At 44.0% G+C, this 20069-nt stretch overlaps 1 protein-coding gene and 1 long non-coding RNA gene across 3 annotated transcripts; one reads left to right on the forward strand and one right to left on the reverse strand.

Annotated features, from left to right (window-relative positions):
- Positions 1-112: 112 nt before the first annotated feature.
- Positions 113-5353, forward strand: LOC141620741 (uncharacterized). 2 transcript variants are annotated; one of them, XR_012532031.1, is made up of 7 exons: positions 113-345; positions 1907-2118; positions 2228-2412; positions 2672-2740; positions 2857-2918; positions 3360-3575; positions 5244-5353. It is a non-coding gene; the product is annotated as an uncharacterized LOC141620741 (long non-coding RNA). The 2 variants fall into 2 exon arrangements; XR_012532037.1 differs by lacking the exon at positions 5244-5353 and adding an exon at positions 5049-5232.
- Positions 5354-6174: 821 nt separating this feature from the next.
- Positions 6175-10557, reverse strand: LOC141616392 (expansin-A6-like). The gene is made up of 3 exons (XM_074433850.1): positions 10303-10557; positions 9262-9580; positions 6175-6947 (listed from the first exon to the last, which is right to left on the reverse strand). Exons 1-3 carry the CDS (start codon positions 10454-10456, stop codon positions 6638-6640), a joined length of 783 nt encoding a protein of 260 aa, XP_074289951.1. The 5' UTR covers positions 10457-10557; the 3' UTR covers positions 6175-6637.
- Between the last annotated feature and the right edge of the window lie 9512 nt (positions 10558-20069).

Here is a 20069-nt window from a genome sequence, read left to right on the forward strand (position 1 = left end):
AAGAGGTATTCTTTATCCATTGAATTAGTACATACGAAGTATTTATACTCGTAATTAATGATTAAACTTTTCAAAATACCTTTATTTATTCGGATACAATTTCCAAAGGAATTTTATGAAAGAACCAAATGTACTGAGCAAGTTTCCAAACGATATTTAAAACCCGTCTTAAGTTCAAATCCCGACTCCGTCACTGCTCACTATTCACCAGTCACTACTCATCCACCGATCCACGCCTCTGTCTCACCTTTCCTGCCAAAATAAGCAAGCCGCTGGTTCACACCATTTCTGATCATCTTTTCAGGTTCTCATACACAAATTCCATTCGTTTTCTTCTCAAATCAGGTAATATTCGCAAAACCGAGTATTTTTTAGCTTTTATTGCAAGGGTTTTTGTGGGGTTTTAGCATTTGTGTACATGTTAATGATAATAGGAAATAATCGACATTTTATTTTGAATTTTTGGTAAATTAGGGTTTTGTTTCTTAAGATAGTTTTATGGGTAGTCAATTATGGTTCATGGATTATGATCCCCTTCTAATTATTGAGCATTATTGCTAAGACATTGTAATTTTGTAAATTATTTGGAGTTCCCACTTCCCAGGTCCATTTATTTGCATGTTCGAACTATTTGTTGTCCTTTCTATTTTAAGAATGAACTTGATGAGCAATTTAATCATTCACAATCAATTTGTTCCACTTGTCATTTAGTAATTGGCTTCCTTCTCTTTCCTTGGCCTTTGTGCCAAAACCAAAGCACAACAATTGACCGGGACGGAGGGAATTTTTTTTGAGGACCGTGTTAGTCAAGTAAACAAATAATCGGGATGGAGGGAGTACTTGCTTATAATCATTTGTAGTGAACGGTGAAAAGTTTTAACTTAATATTTCAAGTTTTTCATTGATTGTTGCTATAGAAAAAAGAATCCTTGTTTAAGATTAACAGCGAAAAGTTTGAGAAGGTGAATTACTTATGTAATAGAGTAAACTCGAAAAAAAAAAGCGATACTTACTAAGCATTTCAAAAAAATTAATTGGTTTTTACCATCAAAAATCTTTGTTTACAATCATTTGTAGCCGGTCCAGCAAGTTTAGGGGGCAAACTACTGATGTGATCGAGTGAACTAGAAAAAAAAAATCGAAACTTTTAACTATGCATTATAGGAAAGGCATTGTTTTGCTCTTCTTATATTGCCCTTTCTCCTGAAATTTATCGTATCGTGTTGCAATTGCTGTGATCTTGTTTGTAGTAGATGTTTTGATTTGTGAGGCTGTGAATCCTGTGATGGTTGCGAAGTTCAGTTGTATGTTGTTGTGCTGTAATGTAATGCTTTGGAAATTGAGAATACAATGGCCCTGGATGGCTGGATGTAGGATTGTTAGCCTGTAGTGTTTCGTGTACAGATGTTAGTTGTTTGTTAAGTGTCGAATTTCAGATACATTGTCGTAGCATGCCTTTTGGGATGGCCACAAAGATTTCATGAATGTGGAGGTAGCTTATATTGGTAGTTGTTCGACCAAGGTTCTCGTCCCTTGATCAGTTATTATAATGCGTGTTTGTTACATATATAAATGAAGAATTTCGAAAGGGGATATATTTATCCGCAAGAAGTGTTTGTACAACGTAGAATTACAGTACTGCGAGTTATGTACTATGCATTATCTATATTAGTCTTAGACTCGCACAAGATATTCTGATCTTGAGCTACGCAACTGAATTATCATTACTTTCGGAATTGTAATTGCTTTAGTAAAAAACTCGACTTCAGCTTCCTTTTATGAAGTTTATCTTAGTGAATTTATTTATCGTCTCTAAACAGTTTCCTGAAATGGCACCATTGATTTAAGATTTTCTGTTTTCCTTTCGTCATAGTGAAGCTAATTTTGGTTATTTGGTTGATTGTAGAGATGAGGTATCCCTCAGACGGAATCATTGGGAAGTGCCTCAGGGAGAATGTTGAACTCAAATCTACCGATGATATTCAGCATGAAAAAAAAGGATGCGTGACTTCCTCGACTTGTTTAGGAAAGAGCTGCAAATCAGGCTTCAAGAGACGCGTGAATCAATAAAAAAGACGATCAAAGAGAAAGATGAAATGACTCAGGCTTTTCATGAAGGTATATTTGCTTATTTTCCCCCACTTTTTCATTTAGTTTTCGTTCTTGCTGTATCTCCTTTTGGTTCCTGCTGTGTCTGTTTACCTTCGGTTTCTGTTTTCCGTACCAGAGATGGAAAGGATACAAGAGAAGACAGCTTAAAATATAGGGGACCATGAGACGTTTAAGCTGATGATCGAATCTGAAAAATAGGAGCTGGAGATGTGTGACAGGGCATTGGAAGAACGCGAAGAAAACCTTGACAATGAAATCATTAAGCTTTACGATTTTAACGTGTTCTGAGATTTTTAGAAGGTCAGATGATTCCTTAAAATCTTTTTCAACCTTAAGTTGGGGTATGCTGAATCACCCTCTCGGATAACAATTGTTGAGTCCCCGAAATAAACCCTGAGATGGAAGAGAGGCAGAATGCTGATAAGTGAAATTGGTTCCATCCAAAACGCAATTGTTGATAGTATGACGAGCACTCAATCTTATAAACATCTTGCAGTTTCTGCAATGTGTGTTACTTGTTTATAGTGAATTTGTGGTGATATTTTCTCTTCGTTTTCAGAATGAAATCGCATCAGCTGAGCACAAGTAATTGGAAGAGAATGTTCTAAGACTTTTACAAGAGCAGAAGGTTATTGCCCTACCTTAAAATTAACATCTATGTTTTTTCAACTGAATTAGTAGCTCTGTCTCCTGATCAAAATGTGCTTATTCGACTCTCGCACTAACTCTGCTCATGTTTTGTAGAGGGAAAAAGAAGAACTACACAGGAAAATCTCGGAACTGCAGGAAGAAAAGAGCTCATCATTGTAAGTCTTCTTTTTCGGTGAACTATGTTACTTTGACGCTTCTATTTTACCCGTGTCTGATATGAAACCCAAGGACATGTTTGAATTTTGAACCTAGCCCTTACTATGACCACTTCAACACTTCTAGAAGAGCCGAAAAGGGAGACTTACATGACGATTGACGAATGTAGTGAAAGAGATTGATGTATTAAGCATTTATTACGATATGTAATGATATTAAGCCTTATTTTTTCAGACATCTGTCCTTTCACTTTAAAAACTCGAAAGGTTTCAATTTTGTTAATATTTTTGTCGGAAAGAGGTGTCTCTGCACGTCTGTCCTCATTTTAGGACTAGAAAATCATGCCGAGAGTTCGACAGTTGAATGTATAACTGAGTCCTGACATCATATGTACAATTTTCGTTATCAGTGCTTTAAAACACGATCTAACTTCCTTGTAGGGACTGGAAGACGCCGCCAAAGGTAATTGCCTGAGAATTGGTGTAAAGCGAATGGGATCTCTTAACCTCAAAGTGTTTGAAAAGGTTGCCAAGGATAAGTACCCATCAGAACATGTCCCCACCAAAGCCGAGGAGCTTAGGGCACTCTGCCAATCATACATCGAAGATCGTGACTGGCTTCCTTTCAAAATCGCCACTGAGCATGGAGTCTACAAGGTATATATGCCTATATGGTCTCTGTTGCTACTTAATTGTGTTAGTCCCCTCAATTCATATGTATTGGTTACATGTTTCTTCTGAAATTGAAATTTGAAGTGACCGATGAAAAAATGTTGAGGTTATCCTGTATAACTAAAAATTATGAGACTGTCTAAGGCAACCTGTTCAATCCTATATTACTAAATGAGGAAGATACAACGACTTTTGGAATTATAACGGTATTGTCGTCTGTGGTAACCTTGAAAGTTAAAACAAGACGATGTGTCAATGTTGTCGTTCTACATGTTCTCTTCGCGGTGGTATGTTGGCTTATAATGTAAGATCGATGTAGATTTTTGTGAAATGGGAAAACGTCAAAGTAAATTAGTAACTGTTTTTCTAACAAGTACCGTGGCACATGTTAATATGTTATGGAAAGTTAAATGATGTTAAAAGTTGAAAATTGTGGTGATTTGTGAATACTTTTGGGTACATAGCTTTGTGGTAGTGACACAAACAAGCGCCAAAAGCAGTAAATATTGCTGGAAAGCATGGAATAGATAGAGAGAGGTGGCAAACGGGTCAATCAGATCAGTTTCGGTTCGGGTTTTTTCGAATTGGGTTATTTAGGTTTTTTTTTTTTTTTTTTATTTCAGTTCGGTTCAATTCAGGTTAGATTCAGTTTTCACTTTTAATCGATTGTAGATATTTCGGGTTGGTTCAGGTTCGAGTTGGGTCAATATCGGTGCAAATAAGGTTCGAGTCGGGTCAATATCAGAGCAGATGAGATTTGAGTCAGGTCATAATCGGATCGGATGTCAAGGGATTAGGTCTTTATTCAAAATATTGGATATAATACGAATAATTTTTTTTAAAAAAGTAATAAATAATGTTTTTTTGCATAACTACGATATAATCTTAATTCATTGACGTCAAAAGGGTGACACTCATGTACAAAAAAAAACCCTAAATGTGACGCCTAGGTATATTCGGATCATTTCGGGTTTCAATGTTGGGTTTCTGTCATCAATGTACGGGTTGAAATCGGTTCAGGTATATATCGGTTCGGATTAAAACAATTCAGGTTGAAACAGTTTAGGTTCATTCGATCTTAGGTCTATTTCGGATATTACAAATTCGGTTCAATTTCAAATCAATTTAGGTTGATTCAGGTTTTGGGGTGAAGTTCGGTTATACCTCTCGGGTGTACGGTCAGGTGTCAATTCAAGTATTTTCGATCGGTTTTTCGGATTCGGTATACTTTTGCCAGGTTTGGGACTAATAATTGACAAAACTATAAGATGATCTGTAAAATTTGAAATGGGATCCAATGTGGTAGTTAACTTTACTTAGAATTTCTTGTTCAAGTTATGGTAAGAGGAATCCTAAGATGATTATTGTAGGAAGAATTAAGCTTAATTTGGTAAATGGAATCCAGCTTAGACTACACTTTGTTAGGCTTTAACCTCCAAACCATGTGATTGTTTTTAGGTGACAAGACATTACTCATCTCCAAAGCCCCAAAGGCCATGTGAGAGCAATTCAATTACTCCCACCGTCGCAGTCAATTCTTAACGTATTTCATTTACGAGTGTCTTTGACTCTCAATCAATTTTTTACGTCTATTTTTCGATATGTTTTCGCCTTTGTATTACCAAAACGTCTTAACATTTCTTATGTGAGCAGTGGCGGAGCTAGGATTTGGAGTCAGCAGGGCAAACGGGTTATCTTATAAGGTTACCTTGAAGTTGAAGTTTTCAGCAGGAACAAAGCACTGGTATATAAAAAATTAAAAATGTTAGAAGTTTTTAGTTAAAAATTCAAGGCTACTTTATCTGTTCACCCCTGTTGAAAATTTTCACCTTCACTAACTTCAAATCATGACTCTGTCAGTGCTTATGACCTCTCACAACTGCTAAAACAATACTAAAAAACGGAGGTGTTAGGGAAATATCGCAAGTCAGTTTTCGTCACAAGTAAAAATAGACTAGACGTGGACTTTTGTAATGAAATTTACATGGCATTGATTCAACGCGTTTTCTTTATACATAAATGCTCTCCTTAATTGGTGGAGAAACATGGTAATGTAGACCGTACAAACTTGTCTCACTTGTCTAGTTGTCTGTACTACAATGAGTTGTAAAGCTCTATACATTCTTATTAATCAATTCACCTTTAATCATGTGAAAATACTTCTCACAATTTTTTGGCAAAAATGGTTATATAACATTGCACATTAATGGACTTAAATGTGACCATGTACAATTGTCATTAACTCGTATTGTCGGATTTACCTTACTACATTAATAATCCGCTCGCCTAAATTCAAAACCTGACTCTACCAAATGCATGCATTGATAGAAGTAAATGTCACAAGGTACAATTGTCATTTTGACAAAATGTGTCTCAACACTCTTTAACTCGTATCGTCGGAGGCTATGAAGTACTCAAACGGGTGATGGAACGAGGGGCGAGTAAGTGGAATCAATGTGACCTTTTCACATTACTAGTATAGTAGTATGTCTGTCTGTTTGTCTGAATTCAAATCCCGACTCCACAAAACTCATGATACAAAGAAAGAAATTCAGATAGCATCGAAAATCGACAAATTTATAAGTTAAAGCAAGCACAATCTCTTTCAATAAACCCGAAAACGAGTTACAATAATAGTAGGGACATCATCTTACACTCTACTATACCATATACTATACCATTACATAAGACCATTAAGTTGTGGGTTACACCTTGTTGCAACCACTTCAACCCCTAATTCTCCAAATTACAATTAACTTTACCTCGTTACCCAAAACCCGAAACAACACGATTACTTAAATTTAATTAAATCTCTTTTCTTCTCTCGAAACCTAGACCGAGAAAAGTCTGGAAAAAAAAGGGTTACATTTTCTCGTCCGACCCTTTTTTTTTCCAACTTTCACTTTCCTCAATCCTATGGTCAAAAAAGCACCATAGAAACATGGACCTTACCAATGCTACTAAATTGGCACAAATATATATTATCTGAAATCTTAACCCTAAAAATATGGCGGGAAATTTGAAATAAAGTCGGTTTTGGAGGGAAATTAGACCCTGAAGTTTTTGCCGGAAAAAGTTTGACCGAATTGCCAGTGAGCAGGGACAATGTTCCAAGAGGTGGAAGTTCTGCGGTCGCTGGCTGTGACCCTGAAAGAGAGCGACTGACCGATCAAAACAGAGTTGGATTGCCAGTTTTGCCCCCAGTTACGGCTCATTGGCATCCAGTCGGTCTTTTGACCCTTGACCCACACCCTCACGATGTCACCTGCACCTGCGACGTTGGAGATCAGCACCAGGTTGAAGTATCTGAATCCGTTGATTGTGAACCTTATTCCTCCTTGCTTTCGGCATGGCACCCTGCATTGATATTAAGAGAAACGCGTAAGAGTAGCTCAGTAATTGCGAAATTAGAAAATTATTAGCTAATCAAGCCCTTTGTAGTATCGGTTTGTCTCACTTAAGACGGTTATATAATCACTCTTGTCAAACGGATTTAAATACTCACATTAACCTGAAGGACTTGAACCCATTTAAGAATAATCACATACAATTATCTTAAACAAGAAATATTCATAATCAATCATATCTGTCTTAAAATTAAAACGGATGAAATATGACAGATGAGAAAAAAACATAATAACTAGGGATGAACAAAACAAAACTAGCCTCATGTATCCAAGTGAGATGTTATTTAACCGTTTTAATCTACAAAATGGATATATCCCGTCTTAAAAGAAACCCGTCGTAAAAATAATACTCCGTAAGGAGTAAAGTAATAGAGCGTGAGACATGGGGCCATAAACCAGGAGGACTAGTGCATGGTCATATAAAAGCATAGAAGACTGTGCCTTAAGGGAGAGTAAAGGTGACATGCTTGTGGAAGAGCGCACCCTTCTTCCTGTTTTTCTGATAAATTATGTACGGTCATGCCTCAGGGTCCTGGTCTTCAGGAAAACGTTACATGTTCAGACAAACTTCTTGTTGGATGTTGTGGGCTACCTTTGCTGAAAGTGTTTCACATTGGATCCCCATTTATTTCCACCTCGGCCCGTCCCCCCCTTTCGACCCATAGTATTATATCTCGGTTTCAATTCTCACAGCCTAATCTCGTTAAATGCACCAAATACCGCCTAAATATGCTTATAACACGGTCGAGAATAAGAATCGTGACTGATGTATAAAACCGTATTTTAGAATGATTTTTTGTACCTCAGTATGTTGACTTTTGGGTCATCAAGGCTAAGAAAATGTTGAGAAAAAGCAGAGAATATAACATGTGGATGTGATGACATAGCAAAATCAACAAAGATCTAGCTCAGTTTTACTGACATTGAAATATTTGAGCATATGCAAGAACAGTTATACCAGAAAAATGAGAATCTTTACCATTTTGTACTGTATTTTTCTCAGTAAAACAACCTTACATAAAGTAAGAAACATGACAATTTATATCAAGATTTACCTAACTCATTAAATTTGTTCTTAACTAACTAACTACCCCTTTATTCACTACTTGTAGTTGAAGTCATTGGATTAGACTTTATCCATTGTTTGTAATTCAAGGAATTAAGGAATCGTAAGTACGAGACTTTATTCACTAATTCTAGTTTAAGACTCACGGTTACAAAAACTCCGCTCCACAATGTACTCCGTAAATATTTCCTACAGTAAAAGTGAAGTATTGAACCGTGTTTGATCAGGAACCAAATATTGCGCTATGCTAAGATCGAGCATAATTAAGACGATGTTAATTTCTATCCCGATTAAATTTTTATTATTAATTGCATAGAAAGTGACACAAGCCAACACTGTTTAGTTTCTAGTCACATTAGCCACACTCAAGAGTCCTCACTAGTCAGTCGTCTCCCCAACTTAATTGACCTTATGCTCGTCTGTAGGGTCGGGTTATCACTTCAATTTACGAGTGGTTGTCGTCGGTGACAAGTCCAAATTTAATGTTAGAAGGTTAAATAATTAATTTAACAATTTGTAGGCGATCTAAAAAAATTAACTAAAAGTTTCGTATAATTCATTGCTTTTTAAGCCGTAAACGGAAAATCGACATATCCTAGTAGCCTACCTCGCTCAGCCACGTACGAGCGGTCCTCTGCTAGCCTAAAGGATGCCTAGTGAATTAAACGATGACAACGTAACAAACTATTTTGTTTTTAAAGAAAAAAGATTCTTTCATTAACAAACAGTTCTCTGTAGAAAATTCCAATTTACGTAGGCCATCTAATTACGGCCGTTACTCGCAGGCGTAATACTTGCAGAGTAGCAGGATATTGTTAATTATACTCCGTAATACATTGTCTCACTTTAGACCGTCTTATGTGTGAAACGGATTTAAACAGTCTACATACTCAACCACTACACACAGTCTCACTTCAGACCGTCTTATGTGTGAAACGGATTTAAACAGACTGCATACTCGACCACTAATTGAATACGGTTAGTTATAACACAGGGTCTCACTTCAGACCGTCTCAGGTGTGAAACGGATTTAAACAGTCTGTACTCGACCACTAATTAATATTGTTAATCACTTCTATAACACAGTCTCACTTCAGACCGTCTTATGTGTGAAACGGATTTAAACCGTCTCCATACCCGACCACTAATTAAATAACGTAATTAACACAACGAATTGATAAATGGAAGAGAGCAATACCTGCGAAAAGCGACGGGGACGATACCAGCGCGATACTCAGCGATTTTAAGGAACATAGGCATGGCTAAGTCGAAATGTGGCCTAGGAGGGTTACACCAACCACCGTTGTCGCTTGCTTGAGCAAAGTTAGGAGGGCAGAAGTTAGTGGCAGTGACTAGGATTGAAGGACTGCCAGGGTGGCACCAACGTGGATCATCAGCGCATTTTAGCTCGAAACACGCGCCGCAGCTCAACCCATTGTTGAACAGAGCTGTGCTTAGTGCTGCAGTGTTTACTCCGTAGCCTTGGCTGTATAAGTTTCCGTATCCACATGCTCCTCCTGGAAAAATAATGGACCGGGTTTTGTTAGGGGTAGTTTCGGTATTTCGAATTGGAGTTCCGGTTCAGTGTCGGTCTCAATTGTAACACAGAGCGGATTTTATAAATGCGGAAATTAGTCACTACTCACTGGCTAGATTTTTTTTACCAGACGTGATAAGGCGGTTTTATACAATGAGACGGGTCTTTTAACCTTTTTGCATAAAAAGGTCATTTATTTATTGCTATTGATAAATGATTATTTTTTTTCTTTTTAAGGCGGTAGTATAAAACCGTCTCACACAATAATTAGTGAGTTTACATTTTAGTGAGCCATTGTTGACTTTTGAGTGAGGCTGAGTGGTGGAAAAATAGTTGATTTACACTTTAAAAGGTTAAAATGAAAAAGGTAAAAGAGGAAATGTGGGAATGGTGGGTCTATAAAGACTAGTATAACACTAGAATAGGCCTAAGCGTAATTGGTGGGATTTGTTTGTTTTGGGTTAATTCATTTTGTTGAAGCTCGATTCGAGTCAGGTAGGACCGTAACAGTATACAGAACTTCACGCTCTACGGGTGCATTAGTAACGAGTTTAAGGCCGAGACATCTGGTTAAGCTAGACATAAAACATAATGTGACGACAATGGGTAGGATATGGAAATAGGCCACATTGCAAGTAAAAATGCTACAAACAGTAAAACTTAAAACAGTAAAGAAAATATAATGTGAAATGACGAACATACCCATGGTACCAGAAGCATCAGAGCCACCATAAAAAGTAGCATGAGCAGTTTCCCAAGCACCTCCAAGGTAATTTCCCGGAATTCTACCCTCAACAACTGTAATTACCAACAATGTAGCTGCTAAAATTACACTTGAAACACTAATTACTCCCATTTTTTAACCCCTTGAAACTTACCCTTCAATATTTGTAGATAGAAGAGTTAGTGAGAGAAAGTGGGAGGAAAAAATTGTGAAGTGTGAAATGTTTGTGTAGGAAAAATGAGGGTAGGGAGGTCAGGTACTTATGGAGGGAAATCACGAGGGACAATTTTGGAATTTAGCTTTTATTGGGTAAGCATGGGATATGGGAATAAAAGAGTGGTATGAGTCATAAATGTATCGGTTCGTCTCGCGCTTAAGGTTCTTATTCAATTTTAAACTTAAAACGAATTTAATATTATCCCGCATAAATAACAATTAGTCTCACTATAAACGGATATATCCGTCTAAAGTAAAAGACGGATCAAATATGTTTAAAGTTGTGACGTTTTTGGGCCCTACCATGTAACTTGTTACTTGTGTTATTCTAAAGTGAATGGATATTTGGCCTGTTTATAAGTATAGACGGATATTTTCCTCTATAATGAGAATTTGTGCATAAATAAATAGATGAATCAAAGTACAAATTTTTGTGTATTAACGGTTTTCGTAAGAAGTTTGAAAAAACACATTATTTTTTTAGTACAAGTGAGTAATTTCTTACTCCCTCCACTTTTTTATATATGACGTTTTGCATTTACGAGGTAAGTCTTTGACTTTAATATTTACAAAAATATATTTGTTCAAAAAATATAAAAATGGTACTGTTCCGGGTGTAATTCCAGAGCAAATATCTTTACCACCCGTGGCTTGTAGAATAATGTCTTTGATGGAACCCTCCTCGCTCCTATCGTCTCTCTCGGCCTTTCCTGCAACAATGAACGAACTGAGGGCTTGGCTTTGTGCCAAGCGTACCCACTCCGACGCCCAAGTCAGTGAACTTAGAGGTATAAGTTGTATATTAATTGGCTAGGAATGTATTGTAGAGAGATAAGGGAGATATTACCAGATGAATAGTGTATTTTAGGTTTAGTTGTGGGATCCTTTCCTCAATGAAGGTTGAGGAGTATTTATAGGCTTTCACCTTTTGTCACGTAGTGGCCAAGTGGCCAAGTGGCTTATTAGGTGGAAAGACCGTTCTACCCTCGGCCGATGAACCTACGGCAGCCGCAGAGGATCTTGGATGTGAGTACGCGGACATGTGTCCCTACCGACGAGCCGTCTGGCCGAGACCCGGCTATCGCCGCCGATGGGTCGCATCGGCTAGGGCCGCATAAGCCGTTGACTTCTTTGTGGATATCCTTGACCTTGCTCGGTGTGTTGACTTGGTCGGCGGTGCGAATATGCCCCATCAATTTGCCCCCAGCGTAGTCATGCCGTGGTATGGGCTCCGATGTATCTTTGAGCATATATTCGCACTAATTTTCGCAAATTTTCGTATCGGCGTCTTCTTGTGTATCGGCGTGGCACTTTGTTATTCCGTACCACATACCATATCCCCCTCCACATGGGTGCGTGAAGGGTAACCGATGTGGAAAGGAACAAGACGCCGCCGAGACCAGGGGTGAGAGTCTTAGGTTGAATTTGATTGCCCCGTGCGTGCCTCCGGCTTGGTTTGTCGGAAGCGGCGGAGACTAGATACCTAGGAATTTGATTGAGGGAGATGAACGATCGAAGAGATGTGAATAGGCGTGTTGAAGACGCTTGGTCACTGTTGCATTGATTGACATTCGATTTCATTGCGACGATTGACATTCGCGGTTGCATGCTTGACACGTGTGTGTTCGCCGATTGGTTGACGCTTCATGGGTCTGCCTGATTGGTCCTTCTTCATGGGCTTTTCTCTATAAATAGGGTAGTTATTCCGTGATTTTGGCCTCCATTTTATTTTCGAAAATTTTCTCCAAAATCTTCATCTTTCCAAACTTTCAAGGGTTTTCTTCTTCTTAATCTTCGGAGTATTTGATCCGGCGAGTGTTTTTCTTTAAGGTAAACAAGCAACTTTTTATTTTTCCTTGCTAGTAATCTTTGTGAATCATGTCTTCTGCTGATGCTGGGATTGGTACTTCTGCGGCGGGGGGTTCCCCGTCGCGTTTTGATGAGGAGGAGGTACTAGAGGCCATCCCGCTAAGGTTTGGGGGCCCTAGGTCTCCTTCCCCCGCTGCTGAGATGCCTCTCCTGGAGGAGTTGGAAGATGAGGATGAAGATGAGGGGGCTCCTGGTGACGGTAGGAGGGTTACTACTCCGGATCGTGGTGAGGGGGCTCCCGTCGGTGGTGGGAGGAGGGCTATTCCAGACCATGGTGAGGCCTGCACGACTGGCCTCGACCGTGCCTGGTCAAATAAATTCGCAAGCAGCTCCGGGGAAACTCTTTTCGGAGATCACTTCTTCCTTGGTGAGGGGTATAAAATTGTTTTCCCTCAGGAGGGTCAGGCGGTCTGTTGTCCTCCCCCGGGTCATATCGGCGTGTACATTAGGCAATTGGAGTATGGGCTCCGGTTTCCTTTGAACGAACACGTCGTGCCCATCATCAGAGCTATGAATCTTGCCGTGGCCCAGCTGCATCCGTTGGCCGTGAGGACAATAATCGGCTTTGTGTGGCTCTGTCTCTTTAAAGGGGAGATCCCTACGGTCGACCTATTCCGCCGACTTCATAGTCTTCGGCCCTCATTCGCCCGAAGGGTGGGGTGGTACAGCGTGCAAATGGAGCCGGGATATGCCTCCGTAAACAAGCTTACTTCCTGCAAAGACTGGCAAGAGCGATGGGTGTATGTCCGTGTGCCGGAGGATTACCCGTTGCCTCGGTCTTTTCAGGGTCCCGTTCACTTACGGTGTGAGACCCGGGACGAGTACGACAAATACGTCACCCGGGGTAGCAAGGTTAAGATGGACGCTTCTTTTGTCCCTCTTACTGCGGATGAGAGGCGGGCAATGCAGCTATTTGATGCTGAGGAGGGATGGCTGCCCCCGACCCAGATTATTCTTCAAGACGAGCTGCTATGCCGCGTCGGCCTCATACCGGCCCTCAACTGGGGTGAGTGGGGTCGGTGTGAGGCCCACCTTTGCTCGTTATGCTCCTTTTTTCGGAGCTTTGCTCTTACTCTTTTTCTTATTTAACTCTTGTTTGGTTTCTTGCAGATCGGTTTGGTCGGGATCTGTCTGAGAAGGACCTGAAGAGGCTGGGGCTTGATAAGGACGGGAAGGTTCTTATCCGTCATCCTACGGCTGAAACGAAGGATCGCCGACTATCCCCTAACGAACTCATGGACAAACAGACGAGGGCGTTGGATCCGGAGACGGCTCAGGCACGGGTTCTTGTCGGCGTGCCGAAGAGAACAAAGAAGGCAGCGTCCAAGTCGGAGGCTGTATCAATGGCAACTCCCACTTCGACCCCGGTGGCCGAAAAGGTTCATGTGGAGGTGATCAACATTTCTGAGGGGGAGGTGACCGTTGCTAAGGCCCCTTCTCCGAAGAAGAGGAAAGACCCACCATCTGCTTCTACCGTGGCCGCGGAGGAGCCAGCTCCCACCAGCCCTCCGACTAAGAGGGTTCGAACTGGTACGGACTTAACTTGTGGTTCGGATTTGGCCGGCTCGTTGGACATTCCTGACGACAGGCTTTCTGACGTGTCAACGCAAGGTGACATGGATGCTCTGTGTAAACTTTTTGTAGATCCACCGCCGGCCGCTGGCGTTCTCACTGAACGGCAAGCAGGGAAGCAGCCTGTGAAGGCGACTGAGAAGGCTGGCGGTCAGAACGTCGTCGTGGACTCCTCTCCCCAGAAGGTTACTCCCGCCGAGCTCGTGGCGGAGGGCAAGGAGATATATAAGAGGTTGGGGAGATGGAGTCGCCTGGCGGCCTCTTTCATCGTGGAGCAAGAAAGGTCACGGCCCGGGCCTGGGGGGCCGATTGCAAGGCTTAAGCTTGACCTTTCGCCGCGCAAAGGGGGAAGCCGGGAAGGCTAAGCCGGATCTTCATCTTCTTTGTGAGGCGTGCGGAGGAGGCCGAGAAGTCGCGAGGGCCGAGAGAGCCAAAGTTGAGAATGCGATGGTGCCACGGCCAAAATGATGGAGGAGCGGGACAGTACAAAGGCGCCTACGACACCGTGGTTGCCAAGAGGGACGAGTGGGAGGATCGATTCCACAAGCGGCGAGGCGCTTGGTGACATGCAGTGTCCTTGCCCAAAGAGAGAAAGATATTGCGATGCTCCAAGATGATCTCCTCCCTAGAATGTGCGCCTGATTCCGGACCGGCCGAGGAGATGGCCAGGGAGGCAATCGAAGGTCCGTCCTCGAAGGCTCCTTCCCGTGGGAAAAGTATGACCGATTCATGGATGAGATAGGCGAGGTCGCGGAGAAGGCGGAGGGCGAAGGTGGCTCGGACACCGAGGCCAAGGAGTTGCTTGGAGATGGTCGGCCTTCCTCAAAGCCGCCACCGAAGATCTTTGTTGCTGCGATGGAGGGCAACAACGGGCATAGGGAGACGGGCGGTCGTCACGGACTCACCGGCGTCTCGGATAGCTTCACTGTTCGGGGGGGCCAATTATTGAGCCTTCTCTCCCGCCATCCTTTTGGCGCTTCAAATCCCAAGTCCGCAATCTTTTGCTTTTCCTTTTGTTTCTTCGTTTTTTGTAATGCTTTGGTAGGTAGAGTTTAGGCTACCCCCCACGGGGACGGCCGTCGTTTGTACTCTCCTTTCGATCATCCTAATAAAGTTATTTTGTCGGCCTTTGGCTTGGCCGGGGCTTTGATCACAGTTTTCTCGTTTATTCTTTCGCGTTACTAATTGAGTGCGTTTGCTCTTGCACTTGGCATGACCGAGGCAGTTTGAATGCACGTCAACTGTGTTCAACGTCTTTAGCGTCCGTAACTGCGTAGGCATATTGACCGCTAGATTGGCGTCTCAATTGCGCTGAGTATACGTCTATCTTTTAGCGTATCGGCCGTCGTGTTCCCCGTCGCTCTCGGTTTTGACCGAGGTAATCGGGGTTGCGGCTTTGATAGCGTCAGAATCGTGTAGGCATATTGACCGCTAGATTGGCGTCTCAATCGCGCTGAGTATACGTCTAGCTTTTAGCGTATCGGCCGTCGTGTTCCCCGTCGCTCTCGGTTTTGACCGAGGTAATCGGGGTTGCGGCTTTGATAGCGTCCGTGAATCTGTGTAGGCATATTGACCGCTAGATTGGCGTCTCAATTGCGCGAGTATACGTCTATCTTTTAGCGTATCGGCCGTCGTGTTCCCCGTCGCTCTCGGTTTTGACCGAGGTAATCGGGGTTGCGGCTTTGATAGCGTCGTAGAATCGTGTAGGCATATTGACCGCTAGATTGGCGTCTCAATTGCGGCGAGTATACGTCTATCTTTTAGCGTATCGGCCGTCGTGTTCCCCGTCGCTCTCGGTTTTGACCGAGGTAATCGGGGTTGCGGCTTTGATAGCGTCGAATCGTGTAGGCATATTGACCGCTAGATTGGCGTCTCAATGCGGCGAGTATACGTCTATCTTTTAGCGTATCGGCCGTCGTGTTCCCCGTCGCTCTCGGTTTTGACCGAGGTAATCGGGGTTGCGGCTTCGATAGCGTTTCTTTCCTCGTATGGTGGCAAATTTCGGAGGGGACAGACACTTTGATGGGGAACACAGGCGTTTCATTCATATGTTATGATTGTGCTTTTGGGGTGTCCACAATGGGTTTGGATACCTCCGCCGCTATACAAAGTATTTTCTCAAGTTGTCGGTGTTCCAATGGCTCATCAAGGGCACACCTCCCATGTCTGTCAGCCGGTATGTACCCGGCCTCATCTCCTCAACTACTCAGAGGGACCTTCCCGATTGGCCGTCGTTTGCCATGAATATTTCCTTTGTTGGTGGCGGCCCGACTTTCTTAGGACTAGGTCCCCTATTTTTAAGTCCCTTTTGTGGACTCTTCGGTTGTAGGCTCTCTTCATCCGGTTCTGATATACGGCCAAGTTCTGGCGTGCCGTGTCTCGGCTCTCTTCGACCAGATCCAGGGAAGCCCTTAGGCCCTCCTCGTTTTCAACCGGGTCAAAGGTGGTCGTTCGAATGTCGCACCGTCGCCGATCGCGGGGATCGCCGGAGCCGTAGACTAGGTGGAAGGGGGTGTATCCTGTTGCTTCTTTTCTCGTGGTTCGAAGGGACCATAGGACGCCGGTAGCTCGTCGGCCCACCTTCCCTTAAGGTCTTCGACTGTCTTCTTTAAACCGTTGAGGATGGTTTTGTTGGCCGCCTCCGCCGCCCGTTACTGCGGATGGCGGGAGACGGAGGAGTACGCAAACTTGATGCCCAGCTCCTCTAACCAGTTCATTATTAGGTCGCTCCAAAATTCTCGACCGTGGTCAAATACCATAACTTGGGGCAATCCGAAGCGGGTTATAACGTTTTCCCAGTTACCTTTCGACGCCGCCGTGGTCTTTCTTGATCGCTACGGCCTCGACCCATTTGGTGAAGTAGTCAACGGCGACGATTAAGAATTTCCTTCCTCCGGAGGTCGTCGGGAACGGCCCTAGCATGTCCATCCCCCATTGCGCGAAGGGGAGGGGACTAAGCACCTACTGTAGGTCTCCGGAGGGAGCGTGTATCACCGGGGGCGTGCATCCGACGGTTCGCGCACTTCTTGGTCTTCGTTCGGAATCTTGAAGCATGGTGGGCGAAGTAGCCGGCTCGGAGAGCTTTGTGGGCTAGTGTTCTTGCCCCATGTGATGTCCACAGATGCCCTCGTGAATTTTCGTCAAGATTAGTTCTGCGTCGGCCGGACCGACACACTTCAAGAGTGGTCTTATTACGGATCTCCTATACAGTTCCCCTTCGAATACGTGTACTGGCGGCGATCCTTTTATTTTAGCCGAGGGATTGCGGCCCTCCGGCAATTCACCTGTAAGCTTGTATCTCATTATAGGAGTCATCCACGTTGTCTCGGTCTCTATGTTACCTACCATGCCGATGGTCTCAGTGATACTTTTCGCATTCCTGATATCTACCAGCACGGTTCGGCTGACATTCTTGACGGTTGAGCTGGCCAGCTTAGAGAGAGCGTCGGCCCGGTTGTTCTCGGATCTGGGAACACACTGGATTTGGAAGGATTTCAATTTTGCTACGTCGGCTTTTACCCTCTCCAGGTATCTTACCATTCCGTCGTCCCGAGCCTCATATTCCCCTCTGATTTGGTTGGTAACTAATAGCGAGTCAGTCTTCAATATGATGTGTTCTGCTCCGGCAGCCCTAGCTAGCTCGACTCCGGTTATCACCGCCTCGTATTCGGATTCATTGTTCGAGGCCGAGAAGGTGAATTTTGGGCGTACTCAAACTCGTCCCCGTTTGGCCGATGATAAGGATCTGCCGGCTCCGAGCTATTCGTCGTGGAGGAGCCGTCGGTGTAGACCTCCCATATGCCTGGGTTTGGCTCTTCCCGATACGTGCATTCGGCCAGGAAATCTGCGAGCGCTTGCCCCTTTATCGAAGGCCTTGGTTTGTCTTGAATGCCGAAACCGGAGAGTTCCACCGCCCATTTGATGAGCTGCCGGATTGCTCGAATTTTTCTAAAGCTTTCTCCAACGGTTGATCGGTTAGGACCGTCACGGGGTGTGCATCGAAGTAGGGTTTTAACTTCCTTGTGGCGACGACAACGGCGAAGGTCGCTTTCTCAATTAGTGGGTAATTTTTCTCGGCGGCAACAGCAGTGTATGGTCGACGAAGTAGATTGGGTGTTCTTTGCTTGTCTTCTTCCCCGATGATCACGCGACCGACCGGGCCGAGGTAATCGCTATGTATAGGTATAGTGTCTCCCCCAGATCGGCCGGACAGAGTTGGGAGAGTCCGAAGGTGAGCTTTTAGTTGTTTGAAAGCCGTGCTCTGTTCCTCCCCACCAAGTCTTTATTTCCTTTCAACACTTTGAAAAATGGGGTGCTTTTGTCGGCTGACCGAGAGATGAAACGGGCAAGAGCCGCCATTCTCCGGTCAAGCATCATAACCTCTTTCCGATTCCTTGGTTCCGGTGAGGTCTAGGATTGCTCGGACCTTGTCCGGATTGGCATCTATGCCCCGGCACCGACGAGTACGCCTAGGAATTTTCCTGCCGGACACCGAAGTTGCATTTCATTGGGTTGAGCTTCATCTTGTATTTCCTTAGTGAACAAAATGTTTCGTGTAAGTCGGCGGATGCTCATTTGTCGGATTTGCTTTTTACAATAGCATCGTCGACGTAAGCCTCAATGTTTCGCCCTTTTTGGTTTTGGAACACTTTGTCCACCAGCCTCGTGTACGTTGCTCCGGCGTTCTTCAAACCAAACGGCATCATTTTGTACATATATGTGCCGTTGGCGGTGATAAATGCGCATTTAGGCATGTCTTCTTCGGCCATGAACACTTGGTGATACCCGAGAAGGCGTCCGGCAGCTCGCATGGTGTAGCCTCGCCGTGGCGTCGATCAAGCTATCTATTCGAGGCAAGGGGTAGCAATCTTTGGGGCATGCTTTATTAAGGTTGGTAAAGTCCACACACATTCTCCATGCCCCCGATGACTTCTTCACCATTACAACATTGGCTAACCACTCGGGGTAAGTACAAGGCATGATAAAACCCGCCGCTAGTAATTTGTCTACTTCGGCTTTGATGGCCTCGTCCTTCTCGGCGGAGGAGTTCCTCATTCTCTCGCTTGATCGGGCGAGCGGTGGTGAGTACGTTCACTTGTGAACAATCACCTCCCGGTTCACACTGGCATTTCGGCCGCCGAGTATGCAAAAACATCTTTATTTTTCCTCGGCAGTCCAGGAGGTCGGCTCGAATTTTGGTTCCAGGTTGACACCGATGGTTACGGTGCGGCCTGGGTCAATCTCTACCTCCTCGGTCTCTGCTCCTTCGACCATGCCGATGGTCCGATCGTTTCCGGATCCGGGGTGTCTTTGTATCGGAAGGATTTTAGTTCTGAAGCGACAGTCCTCACCCTCACTAGATACCTTATCGTCCCGTAGTCCTGGGCTTCGCACTCCCCTTTGATCTGGTTGGCCGCTAGGAGTGAGTCCGTCGTTACCATGATACGCTCTGCTCCGGCGACTTTAGCCAGTTCAACTCCGGTTATTACCGCCTCGAATTTGGATTCATTGCTTGAGGCCAATGAGGTAAGCTTCAAGGCGTGCTCAAACACGTCTCCGTTTGGGCTGATAATAACGATGTCGGCCTTCGAGCTATTAGCGTAAACCTCCCATAAATCGGGGTCTTCGTTTTCCGAGGTGAGCTTCTGCGCCTCCCCCCGGTTCGAGACATATATCAGTGTCAGGGCCCTGATGGATACCACGGCGTCGATCTCGCTCAAAGTGACCCGGCCTACGAGGACATTGTGGGCGGACACGCCGTCGATGACTATGAATTCAGACATAACACTCTTGGTCGTATTCCCTCGCCAAACTCTCGGCAATCTAACCGACCCTGGGGTACAGGCCGTCCCAGAGAAGCTGTACGGTGGGTCGGTGCGGGGATTCAGATCTTCGATCCTCAATCCGAGGCCGAGAAAGCATTCTCTGTACATAACGTTTGTGTAGGCGCCCGTGTCAATCAGGCATCGCTTCACCAAGTGGTTGGCTATGTCCCAGCGGATGTAAGCGGGTTGCTATGAAAAGCGACGACTCCATCGTAGTCTTCTTGTCCAATGGTCATGTCTGGGATGCTGGGGGCGGGGGTTGC

The sequence above is a fragment of the Silene latifolia genome, chromosome 1, assembly GCF_048544455.1.
Source record: "Silene latifolia isolate original U9 population chromosome 1, ASM4854445v1, whole genome shotgun sequence".
NCBI lineage: Eukaryota > Viridiplantae > Streptophyta > Magnoliopsida > Caryophyllales > Caryophyllaceae > Silene > Silene latifolia.

Excerpts from the sequence above, each read along its gene's own strand:
- LOC141616392 (XM_074433850.1), bottom strand. The coding sequence starts at position 10,456 with ATGGGAGTAATTAGTGTTTCAAGTGTAATTTTAGCAGCTACATTGTTG. Across the intron at positions 9,581-10,302 it reads TGATGCTTCTGGTACCATGG|GAGGAGCATGTGGATACGGA; the intron begins GTATGTTCGTCA and ends TTATTTTTCCAG. Across the intron at positions 6,948-9,261 it reads GTCCCCGTCGCTTTTCGCAG|GGTGCCATGCCGAAAGCAAG; the intron begins GTATTGCTCTCT and ends ATATCAATGCAG.